The sequence below is a fragment of the Mytilus californianus genome, unplaced genomic scaffold (assembly GCF_021869535.1).
Source record: "Mytilus californianus isolate M0D057914Y unplaced genomic scaffold, xbMytCali1.0.p SCAF_5, whole genome shotgun sequence".
Classification (NCBI taxonomy): Eukaryota; Metazoa; Mollusca; class Bivalvia; order Mytilida; family Mytilidae; genus Mytilus; species Mytilus californianus.
Genome location: NW_026262701.1, coordinates 16,008,883 through 16,022,208, shown reverse-complemented (window position 1 = coordinate 16,022,208; position 13,326 = coordinate 16,008,883). Strand labels below are relative to the sequence as shown.

The 13,326-nt window shown below is 32.3% G+C and overlaps 1 protein-coding gene across 2 annotated transcripts; it reads left to right on the top strand.

Moving 5' to 3' along the window:
• The first annotated feature begins 2,437 nt into the window (after positions 1-2,437).
• LOC127701088 (fatty acid hydroxylase domain-containing protein 2-like) lies at positions 2,438-11,676 on the top strand. Of its 2 annotated transcripts, none has more exons than XM_052204896.1 (5): positions 2,438-2,562; positions 8,344-8,465; positions 9,185-9,390; positions 10,435-10,707; positions 11,287-11,676. In XM_052204896.1, the coding sequence occupies exons 1-5, from the start codon at positions 2,532-2,534 to the stop codon at positions 11,420-11,422; spliced, it is 768 nt and encodes a 255-aa protein (XP_052060856.1). In that variant the 5' UTR covers positions 2,438-2,531; the 3' UTR covers positions 11,423-11,676. The 2 variants fall into 2 exon arrangements, with proteins under 2 accessions (XP_052060856.1, XP_052060857.1); XM_052204897.1 differs by having other exon boundaries at positions 2,474-2,558.
• The last annotated feature ends 1,650 nt before the right edge of the window (positions 11,677-13,326 follow it).

The window sequence follows — 13,326 nt, the reverse complement described above, 5'->3', positions numbered from 1 at the left end:
ACGTATTTCTTAAAAAATGGCCAGCTGAAGCATAGGAAATTGTATACCTTTAAGTTAGTGTTAGGGTAGCATTTAATTAAAGGCTAATATTTGGATTATAGCCGGACAGATGAGTAATCAATATTACAAATGTATCGCCAGTCCAAGCCACCTCCTAATCATCTCTACATTATCAAAGCCATATCTAACCCCACTGCAATAACCGTTATTGCTCACCAAAATGGTAACAAACATGCAACAAGAGCTGAATATGAGCACCATAATTAGTAACGGAAGTCACATAGTAACAATGATTGTAACAAATGAGAAAACAGCCATACAAGTGCTATAAGGTAACACAAGTTCACTACAGACTCCATGTTGGTCATCTCAGATGTATACTAAATAACGCAGTGATAAAAGCAAGAAAAATAAAAAAAAAAGCAATATTTTTCATCGCAATTTAAATTGCAGAAAATATGGCGCATTTATATGCCAGCTTACAAGAAGACAAAGACTTATTAAAGATCAATACTTTAACATACAATAGATTCTAAAATACGAGTCTGCTTGCCATGAGCAACACGACAAGTAGAGATGCTTTAGTTTACAGTGTTCCATATCCTTTTTGGAAACTTTCAAATTAGGTTGATTTATATGTACCGATGGTTTTTTTAATTTGTTGATGTCTTAGGGTAATACAAAAGAAATCCATCAACCGGTTGTTGTAAGGTACCTACATGTAGTCACTGGATGTGACTGATTGATGTATTTCATACGAGTAACACGTCGGTTGTCACTAGCGAAGCAGGTAACACTGACCTTTCCAGAACATCTTAGTTCCCCACGTTTTCATACGGTTCGTGTTGCTCAGTCTTTAGTTGTATGTGTACTGTTTTGTGGACGGTTTTTTTTTTTTTTTTTTTTTTGGCCATAGTACTGTCTGTTTTACTTCGACTTATGGCTTTTGATTGCTCCCTTGGTATTTTCACCCTGTTTTTTTCACAGTAAATCTCCGCATAGAAGTTATACATAACAAAGGAAACAGAGATTAGCATCCCAAAAATACCGCATTTTCAGGAAAATAATTACATGCCTATGCAGAGAAACGAAGTAGACAAAGATGATAGACTCGGATTCAAAAGATACTACGCAACGTTAACTAAAACTACATACATGTACATTGTGCACTTAAAACAAATTTTAAGTGTATAAAAAAAAAATTGGGCTGTGATTGAAGCCTTCGTTTTCCCGTTCAGGTCAATCAGAGGTGTTTTGCGTTCATTCACACTATCTGTCATGATAATGACACATATACGATTTTTTCACGTGTATTCAACTTGTGACAAATTAAGGCCACGTTAATCTATCAATTGTCTAAAGATAGTCGAGCTCGTTGTCGATACAGCGTTTTATACATGTCTAAAATTACTAGATTTTGCTGTAGCTAGTACAAGGCCAATTACAACTAATAAATAAGTCATGTTCTCCAAGACTTTTGTAATTTAATACCAGTTTGAAATAGAGACGGTACCATTTAGGGTCAAATAAACCTGACAATTGTATTTTAGATTATCCCTTATTTGCAGATTTGAATATGAGACCAATTTACTTCTATACAACATAATTATTTTTTGTTACTCCGTCTCAAATTTATCCCAACAATGTTAGATCTGTTAATATATATATATTATGTGAAATGACAGATTTTTTTCATAAATAGTGAATTCACCCAAGATCTTTGAAATCATATTGATACTCATGCCTAAAAAAAGGTAATGATTATGTTTATCTACCCGCTGGTGAAAAACATAGAAGACGCTTCTTTTGTGTATCAATATTAGGAACACTTTACCTTTAGTATTCATTCTTTAAATTGCACATTACCTTAATGGCGCTAATTTCATAATTCTACACACAAATTTTGTAGTTCTCATACATCTTTTTTACCATTTGATAAGGGACTTTCCGATTCGGATTTTCCTTGGAGTTCGGTAGTTTTGTTATTTTACTTTTTCTCATACTTACATTTTTAAAAATGACTAATTATACATTCAATGAAAATTTTTCTAAAGTAAGATATCAACTTATTTGGAAAAAGAGCCACAAAGAGTGGCTAGGGGGGTAGCCAATATTCAAAATAATTTGGGCTGAAGAGGTAAGTCACAGTTATTAAATACATGATGTCATAATAAATCAAGTACATCCTTTCTATAGTTGTCGATACATATTTTTATCGATTCGATGATTGTATATCGGACTACGTTCAATCACGGTCTATATACTTTCATCGGGTCGATAAATGCATACATTGATCTCATCAAAATTCTATAAATGTTTAGTACACTGTAATACATTGTGCCTGTATTTCGGGTTTGGAGGTAGCACCATATTAAATATGTAATTATCCAGTCATTTATACGGCGTAAATCCATGTGAATCGTTCCCTCGATTACTACCTAGTACACAGTGATTGTTTTCTTTCGTTAACTGATAAAGATTATCATGTCGCATATTCAGTTCAGTTAGTTAAATATATCAACTATCGTAAAATGGAGTATGAAGCATTAATCAATATTGTAGGTTAGTTATTGTTTGTTTTTGTTCAAAAATGTGTAACCTTTTATATGATTATTTTTCATCTTGAAACGAAAACAATGCAGCTTATAATAAAAGAATGAGTAAACAACTGTTAAGGTTCATCATAACAAATGGACAAATATGGCTGTATTTACACCTCGAAATCTCCTCTGAGTACAGACTGATCTGTGCAGCCGGAAAAGATAAAATCTTTTTGGGATTTTGATGGGCATTTGTTTTCCTTCCTGCAGAAGGTGTAAAAAAAAACTAAGTTGGGATAAAACTTTGAGATGCTCCCTCTCAGGTAACAACTGTATTGTATTGTATTGATTGACATGGATAATCGACAGACGATAGGTATCTACATAACTATAGGTGAGTTAAATGGTTTAACTGAGTGGACAGTATCAAAGAGATATTCAGGTGTTTGTTTATTTTTACACCTTCTGCCAAAACGAGAAAAAAAAAATGCCCATCATAATCCAAAAATGATTTTATCTTTCTGAAACACAAAATGCATTTAACTTTTATATATCTAGTGGATGCCAGGCCTTAAAACTTTCAAAACTGCACAGGTCAGTCTGTACACAGAGGAGATTCTGAAGTGTAAATACAGCTACATTTGTCCATTTGTTATGATGAACCTTAACAGTTTAAAGAGTGCAACTTGTGTGAGCTAAAAGCTTGGACTTGAAAGCAGTAATAATCCATTACGTTTATATATTTTAGTCCCCCGATGCTTGTTTTTATCTCTACAGTGCTTTCTGTACATTACTTTCTAAACTGCCATCACAAATCTTTCGTGTTTGTCGATTTGTTAAAATCCAAAACTAATACATGTAATATGCACGATTGTTCATTTTAAACATGTCTTAGTATATTTGAAATTTAATTCATAACGCACGAAACTACAAAGATAAAAACTGATAGATATGATATGTTATTCATATCATAGATATTATAAAAGGATTAACGACATACTTTCTATGTTATGTGTTTGCTTTTAAAGCCTTTAATGATTTTAAACCTATGTATTTGTGTAACAACATATATAGTCAGTTATTTGTTTTCCAAATTGTTTAACTATTTCTTTGGTCAACGGGCAACTAATCAAAATATCAACTTGTGTTTAAGTTTAGTTACTTTTCGAGAAGTGTGTACCCATTTTGGACATCTATTATTATTTCCATATTAATTACACATTAAGGAAAGATAAAATCAAGCATTTTTGTCACTAACAAAATGAAGAATATTACAATATTCAATATGAATTTAAAGTTTATGAAATACTACACACAAAACTTTAACTTTAACTTGTAAACTATGCCAAAATAAAATAAACTGATTCTAGGAAAGGAAAGAATATAAGCTTCAAGATCCATAGTAATGTTGTCTTTCCCAGATACCTGATTGGACATAACATCAGACCAAATCGTAGTTTCATTTATAAACTCATAGAAATAAAAAAAAACTGTTTTCCTTTGACGTTACACGGTGGAATAACTTCCATTCCCTCGATAAGTGAGATCACTTTAGTTCAATTCTATTTTTAGAATATGTCATATTATTGTACATGTATGTCTTAAGCAGAGTCAGCTGAAGCATAGGAAATGGTATGCGTTTAAGTTAGTTTTAGGGTAGCAATTAAAGGTTAATAATTACCAGTACACATGAGTAATCAACATTAGAAATTTATATCCTCTACAAAGAACTTATTTATTTGAAGCTTTCGTTTCGGTATTTGAAAGAACAGTTACTCAAATTTATAACTGGGTGTATGAGAATATAATACCAAACATCAGTCCAAGCGACCTCCTCATCATCTCTACATCATCAAATTTTACCATATCTCCCCCCACTACCATAACCATCATTGCTCACCAAAAGAATTGTAACAAACAAGCAACAAGAGCAGAATATGAGCAATATATATAGTAACAGAAGGCACATAGTACCAATGATAGTTACATATGAGATAAACAACCATACGAGTGCTATACGGCAACACAAGTTCCATACAGAATTTATTTTGGATATCTCAGAAGTATATTCAATATAAACGCATAGAGAAAAACCAACAAATATAATCAACAAAAAAGCAATATTTTTCATCGCAATGTAAATTGCAGAAAATATGGCGCAATTTTATACCGAGCTTACAAGAAGCCAAAGACTAGTTATAGACTTATATTTTAGCATACATTAGACACTAAAATATTATTATGCAGATGTTCTAAGTTCCCCACGTTTTGATACAGTTCGTGTTGCTCAATCTTTAGTCTTTTTTAGTGTACTGTTTTGTGGACGGTTGTTTTACTGGTTTGGCCATAGCACTGTGTATTTTACTTCTAATTATGGCTTGTGATTGCTTTCTTGGTATTTTCACCATTTTTTCGCATTAATACTCCACATAGAAATTATATATAATAGTGAAACATAGATTAACATAAATAAAAGTACCGCATGTAAAGGAAAATAAGAAAATATATGCAGAGGATCGACGTAGACAAAGATGATAGACTCAAATTCAAAAGATACTAACTAAAACTACAAAATTATACACTATTTGAAATCCATTAACCCTGGAAAAGGGGTGTTTTTGTCATCAAAGCAAAAAATTAACTACCTGCATGGAATCACAGTTCATACATGTACATTTTCCACTTCAATCAAATTTTAAGTGTATGAAAAAATGTATTATGGTTTGATTTAAGCCTTCGTTTTTCCGTTCAAGTCATTCAGTATTTTGCGTTCACTCACATTTGCCACGACAATGACACATATGTAGGGTTTTTTTTCACGCGTATTCATCTTGTGAAAATTAAAGTCACGTTATTCAAACAAGTGTCCTAAAATAGGCGAGCTCGTTGTTGATACAGCGTTTAAGTATTTGTAACAGAATGCTAATCCCTTGCTTCGTGATTAAGTGCGAGCTTTAGCGAAGAAAGGAATTATCATTCTCTTTTAAACTTAGAATATTGTAAAATGCTCAAGACTCAAACGATCTCTTGACCTTTTTTATAAAGAATTCGCTTCATTGTCACCGTGTGCTTATAAATTGTATTTTAGTATTTGGACAATAGGCTGATAACTTGGTTAGACCAAAGAGATATTTTACATGATGAGCAAAATGGTTTTCGCTAAAATAGAAACACTATTGATCGTTTAAATACAATTTCGTGCATTATGAAGACTTTTGCTGTCTCTGTAATTTTAAGAAAAGCTTATGATACAGTTAACAAGTGTTTACTGTTAAGAGATTTACATGATCTTGGAATCAGTACAACATTTATTAATACTATTTAAACTATTTACATTATTGATATTGATGGTGAAAAAATTGGTATTCTATCATTTGCAGATGAATTAATTGTATTAATTGCTGAAAATGAAAATGACTGACAATTAATGTTAGATACTCTATTCTTTCCAATCGTGGATCCAGGAATCTGAATTTTGGAAAACGTATTAGCTTAAAACTTAGGTCATATTTAATCCAATTTTTTTTTATTTGTTTATTTTGGGGGCATTTTTGTAATATTGTTTAATTTTTTCTTTATTAATTTTCTTATTCATTAATATTCTCATAATAACATTATCGGTACCAATTTTACCATTGAACTTCAACTTATGTAGATTTTTTGCTTTTGTTTCAATTCAACTTTTAGTCAGTTTCAATAACAAATCCTTTTAAGCTGATAAATGTGCGCTAAGGCTGTTGTAACTCATTTAAAGGAATTCTTTCTTTTTGGACTGTAAGCCGGTCTGTATTTTTGTTTGATGTTTTTCTGCTTTTCATCGATTTGATGAGTTAAAAGTAAAATCACAAAAATACTGAACTCCGAGGAAAATTCAAAAAGGAAAGTCCCCAATCAAATGGCAAAATCAAAAGTTCAAACACACAAACACCTGTCATATTCCTGACTTGGTACAGGCATTTTTTTTATGTAGAAAATGGTAGATTGAACCTGGTTTTAAAGCTAGCTAAACCTCTCACTTGTATGACAGTCGCATACATTCAACTGATTTTTATAGTTTTTTTTTTTTCTTATGCTGTACTGTTACACCAATGTCCCAGGTTAAGGGGAGGGTTGCGCCCTCAAACTAGTTTAACCCCGCCACATTCTGTATGTACCTGTTCCAAGTCAGGAGCCTGTAATTCAGTGGTTGTCGTTTGCTGCTGTATATCATATTTGTTTTTCGTTCTTTGTTTTGTACATATATCAGACCGTTAGTTTTCTTATTTGAATTGTCTTGCATATTTTATTTCGGGGCATTTTATAGCTGACTATGCGGTATGGATTTTGCTCATTGTTGAAGACGGTACAGTGACCTATAGCTGTTAAATTCTTTGTCATTTAGTCTCTGGTGGCGAGTTGTCTTATTTGCAGTCATACCACGTCTTATTTTTATATATACTAAACAATAGGTTAATCCGGGGGTTTACTAAGAACATGATTTACATTCATTCTTCACTATTAAGAAACATCAAATTCTACAATTTAATTGGTCGAGAGCACTTTGCTATATTCTTAAATTGGTTTGATTTGCAATGTTAGTAATATTTGTATATTAATTGTCATGACAAACCATTTAGCCATAATTGATAACCTTTAATTTTATGTTTGTTTTGTTAAATGAAACAAATAATTAATACTGATTTTAAGTACAATATCAAAATAAATATAGATCATCCCTTAGAAAGAAATTGTGGTTTATCTGATAAGTTTTTGATCTACACGTACACCTATATTATAAAAGAAACATATAAGTAAAATGCGTTTAGGATATATAAGCCCATTGCAAAGATGTATATTGGCAATAGATCTAAAAACGTATTACATCTTGTTACATAACCAGATATAGCTTTTTATAAATATAAAAGCAATTGTTTGCTTATATTGCTTGAAAATGAAACGAAATTTTATGAATTTGATTTAAACTAATATAGAAACCCTATTGCAAATTATATAGCTTAGCCAAATGCACACGAAGAGGATTTTATTCGTAGGTAATGGAACAAAAGCGTCCAAACAAGGACAATTTATAAAAGGGAAGAGAAAAAAGTATATTTTGTTCGTTATTTATTGTATAGACTTTCTAGTCTGAAACTAAAATATCTAAATCTAGGAACAGAAAGTTATTATCAGATTTATTCAAAGTTCCTTCCCTTGGATAAATTTCAGTGGCATATTTTGAGAATTCTTGATTATCATCGAAAACAAATCAGTAAGGCATTGGTAAGTGTTGTTGGTCATATCAATTAAATGTAATTAAGACGCATCTTGACTGACTTTGACCATAAACTATGATTCGTAACAATGCAGGAACAGATCGGCTTTTGGTACCGATAGAAATACTTATATGTACAACCTGTCGATTAACTTTATTGCAGACACCTGTTTAACATCCCTCGACCTGCTTTCGAAGATTTTACAATTGGCAAAACAGTTGGCAAAATTCAAATCATATTTTAATCTCTAAATTGCCCCGGGTGTAGATATTTATGTATCAACATGATTAATAAATACAATTGTTAATTTGAATCCTAATATTTCTTTTAAATCTATACATTATAAAAAGTATGATGTATCATATGTGTGCAATGTTTTATGTAATAATTATTCCACTATATGAAGTAACGCAATATTTTAAATGCTTACTGTTGGTAAACTTTATTCTGTATTTGTCATAATTGATAAGTTCAACTGGTAATTTTTTACTTTTCTGTGAAAGTTGTCTGTCCTATCTAAACAAACATTATTTGATTTATATTGATTTCAGGTATGAACATAGTTTTTGGGACGGTGTTTCTATCAGTTGGAGGATTTTTCCTATACCTAGATCTATACCAAAAACCTAAATGGATGTTGAAGTACAAAGTACAGATAGGCACAAATACACCGGTAAATATACAGAAGAACATGCTATAATTTATCACATGATCAAAACACAAATGCATATGATTCCAAGCTATATACACCACGTTCAATACTTATGTCTAATTCGAGCTGTGCCTTTTTACATACTAGGAAAGAGAACTATTTTATGATAGACATATAAAATTCTGTCATTAAGAGAGATATATACATGTTGGTATTCCCTTTGTGTCTCTACTGGTTCTTAATAAAATCTCATACCAAGGCGTTCATATAGTAATATGTTTGTTCTGGTCTTAAAACATGATGGCCCGGAATCATCATCGACGTCATCATGTATCATACGACTTTTTCATGCATTAACTCAAATCAAATTATGGAGAACAAAAAATAACCTTTAAAATTCAAATAAGCAAAACAAAAAAAAAACCTTTATAAATTTATTGCATCCAACGCGCTTTTCTGGATAAACCATATTTCTATCATTATCAAGAACACTCATACCCAGACAATTGAAAGCGATGATGTATAAGTTCCTAAACACGTGAAGAACTATATTAGAAAGAGGGTTCCTAGAGAATAACAAAAAAAAACATCTTAAAAAAACATTCATATGTTAGAAAATCAAACTTTAGTTTTAACTGTTAATTCATGAAAAGTGAATGTTAGGCGAAAACTCAATATAACGCGCACTTTTTTTGTTCTGATGTAGATGATTGTTTATTTTTAATATTATTTAATTCCAGGTCAGCAAGGAGAAGTTGAAGAAACTAATTAACGTGTTGAACTTTAATTACATACTCATCGGTTTACCTTTCAGCATTGTGCATTACTATTTGCAACGTTGGAGAGGATGTGACGCCACGTTGACCATGCCATCTTTTACAACGCTGATAACACATCTTGCCTTGTTTGTACTGATTGAAGAAGTAGGGTTCTACTATACACACAGGTTTGTAAAAGATTTTTTTTTAATTGATACAAAACACTTGTTTCGACTACAAATTATTAACGATTACAATGGTACTCGCAAAAAGGTAAACATTTATTTTCATAAAGATAAAACAAACTGTATTGATATGAATAAATAAAAGGTGCATAAAATAAACATCAATGGAGAAGTTCAAACATGTTAATAGCTTAAAATATAACACTACTGTAGAGACATAAAAAAATACACACACACACACACACACAACAAAACAAACAAAATAAAAAAAAACAATTTTTTTTAGCCTTAGATGCATGATTTTTTTATAAGTTGTTATTGGCTTTGAACTAGTTGTCAGTAACTGCGAGTACTCTCAGATCTGTACATCGTGTCTTTTTTGTTTTTGGGATGTATAAGTACCCTGTCACGTCCGGTCTTTGTTTTTGTTAGATGTATTTCCACTTCGTAATGATCTTAAACCCTTTTCGTCTAATTTTTATAGTTTGTTCTTTTGTTGTACTGTTACACCACTGTCCCAGGTTAGGGGGAAGGAGGGGATTGGCGCCTTTCAAACTAGTTTAACCCCATTCACAAATCCATAAGTGCCTGTCGCAAGTCAGGAGACTGTACTTCAGTGGTTTTCGTTTGTTGCTGTATATCATATTCGTTTTTCGTTTATTATTTTGTACATATAACAGGTCGTTAGTTTTCTCGTTTGAATTGTTTTACATACTAGTATGTCATTTCGGGGCCTTGTATAGCTGACTATGTGGTATTGATTTTGCTCATTGTTGAAGGCCGTACGGTGACCTATAGCTGTTAATTTTTGTGTCATTTTGGTCTCTTGTGGAGAGTTGTCTCATTGGAAATCATACCACATCTTCTTATTCTTGTACTATATATAAACTTCGATTACCATAAAAAAGAATCATGAAAGTTACCAGGCGTATAACGCGCGTTTCGTCTACAAAAGACACATCAGTGGCTCTGGTCCATTTAGTTTTGGTGGAAACCACTAAACATTTATGTAATTGGTCGAAATTTATTTAACACTATTTATTTTAGGTTACTACACACGCCTTTATTGTACAAAAACATCCACAAACTTCATCATGAGTGGACATCACCTATCGGTATCGAGGCAGTGTACGCACACCCATTTGAGTACATATTATCCAACTTATTACCAGTGGCAGGTGGGCCTTTCCTATGTGGCAGCAACCTGTTAACTACATGGACATGGTATATTCTAGCCACTGCTGTTACTATCATCCATCATAGTGGCTATCACCTACCGATTTTACCTTCTCCTGAGTTTCACGACTTTCATCATCTAAAGTAAGTTTTTGAGAAAATATGTCATACCTACTTGTACACTTCTGGAGCACCTGAGATCACCCTCAGTTTTTGGTGTGATCGTGTTGCTTAGTCTTTAGTTTTCTATGTTGTGTTTTGTTTACTTTTGTTTGTCTGTTTGTCTTTTTCTTTTTTAGCCATGGCGTTGTCAGTTTATTTTCGATTTATGAGTTTGAATGTCCCTCTGGTATCTTTCGCCCCTCTTTTATGAAAGTCTTGCGCATCTGGTCCAATAGCATATGTATCGTTGGATTTAGGATCATGAATGTAGGATTTAGGTGTATACCAATAATATTTAGGTCATTTTAAATTAATTGATAACAAAATCAATATTTATACCTATAAAAACAATATTCAAAGATTCAATTAGAGTGGTAAATTGGTAACCTTTTAAAAAAAAATAACATACAAACTGGATTTTGAAAGCATTGTGAAAATCAGATCTTATTGTAATGCTTGAAAAGTACAAAATGATTGTGAATTACAATTATTAAACGAACATTCAGTCTGTTTAAATCACATATTATATGAGATAAAGCAGACACATGTATATTTTTTCAGATTTATTGGAAACTACGGTATCATTGGAATGTGTGACTGGATACACGGTACAGACAGTATGTTTAGGAAAAGTATTCAGTCAAAACGGCATAAAGTTATCTTCTATTCAAACGAAATGACACTCATGAATGGTTAAACTATTATTTGCATATAAATGAAATACCAAAGAAGTACATGTACATTATGATATATGTAGGTATGATAAGGTCACTTTTACATCTAGAATTCCAAAAATAAAAAGGTATTATAAATCTATCAAATAACATCCTTGATATGTTCATCAGACATAACTTAGTGAAACCAGCAATTTTAACCAAATGGAGTTTAACTACAAATCAACCGAAAAGTAATGTTTAAAAGTCCACAATTTCCTATCCTGTAAGATACACAGAATGCTACGGAAGCCGATAAGGGCCATTCAAAAAAAAAATTTATGTCGTAATAACGACATCACTATGTCGTAATTTCGACATAACATGTCGTTATTACGACATCTCTATGTCGTAATTTCGACATGACATGTCGTTATAACGACATCGCTATGTCGTAATTTCGACATAACAAGTCGTAGTTACGACATCACTATGTCATAATTTCGACATAACATGTCGTTATTACGACATCGCTATGACGTAATTTCGACATGACATGTCGTTATAACGACATCGCTATGTCGCAATTTCGACATAACAAGTCGTAATTACGACATCACTTTGTCGTAATTACGACATAGCTATGTCGTAATAACGACATCGCTATATATATAAAAGAATATGTATTATGATTGCCAAGAGACTAAATGACACAGAAATAAACAATTATAGGTCATCATAATGCCCTCAATAATGAGAAAAGCCCCCGCATAGTCAGCTATAAAAGAGGGACGAAAGATACCAGAGGGAGAGTTCCCGACATGACAGCTGTTTAATAATTCAATTCAAACGAGTGAATAATATAGGCCCCAAATAAGACGAAAAAAACATCAAAATTGGAGAGAAAACTGAAAAAAAATGGTTTCTAACCTCAGGGATAATAACCTTTGGCTATCTTAGATTTAATGCAATCAGTATGCATCAGCATCAGGGTACAGCTCATTTGCATATCATTTGCATATTTTTACAAATACTCGAAATTTAGACAATTTCTGATAACAATTCAGCATGCTAAGTGTTTATATCCCTGAGGTTAGAAACCATTTATTTTCTCTCCAATTTTTATGTTTTTTCGTCTTATTTGGGGCCTACAGAGGTTATCAAGGCTTTGGGATACGCTGGTTTGTTCAAAAACGAAACTCTCCACAAGAAACCAAATGACACAGAAATTAACAATTATAGGTCACCGTACGGCCTTCAACAATGATCACAGCTCATGCCGCATAGTCAGCTATAAAAGGCCCCGAAATGACAAATGTAATACAATTCAAACGAGAAAAACTAGCGGCCTATTTTATGTACAAAAATCAACGAAAAACAAATATGTGAATTAAAGACTTGGGACAGACACATACATTAAGAATGTGGCGGGGTTAAACATGTTAGCGGGATCCCAACCCTCCCTCTAAGTTTGTAGGAATAGTTGTCCTGGGGAACAGTGGTTAAAAGAACTTGGGGTACAAAGTTTTAATAGGGCTTCAATGGGGAGGACGCTTGAAGAATCTCATTAAGAACCAACAATAACAATGCAGTTATAATTTGCATCAAGCCTCAGTAGTACATTAAGATTCAAGTGTGTACAAATGAAGGTACAGAGATCCGTGGGTCTGACCACTATGAGTCCTAAGTTTAACATAGTCTTTATTGGGAAAAGCTTAAAATTCATCTTATTCACAACCTGCAATGCCAAACATAATTAGAGTCTCCAGGGAGCTTGAATTGCTCCCCTATTCAACTGGGTCTCATTTGACTTGATTATAAATAAAGTTCTAGTATGTGCAAGTCTGAGGTGCTATTGAATAACTTTAATTAAGCTTGATTGCATAAAGTGTTCAATATTCTCAAAAAAAAAAGATGAATTTGTTTACGATACAAACTTTGCCTTTAC

Coding starts and splice junctions, on each gene's coding strand:
- LOC127701088 (XM_052204896.1), top strand. CDS start 2,532: ATGGAGTATGAAGCATTAATCAATATTGTAG. Junction 2,563..8,343: donor AGCATTAATCAATATTGTAG/GTTAGTTATTGT, acceptor TATTGATTTCAG/GTATGAACATAGTTTTTGGG. Junction 10,708..11,286: donor CACGACTTTCATCATCTAAA/GTAAGTTTTTGA, acceptor ATATTTTTTCAG/ATTTATTGGAAACTACGGTA.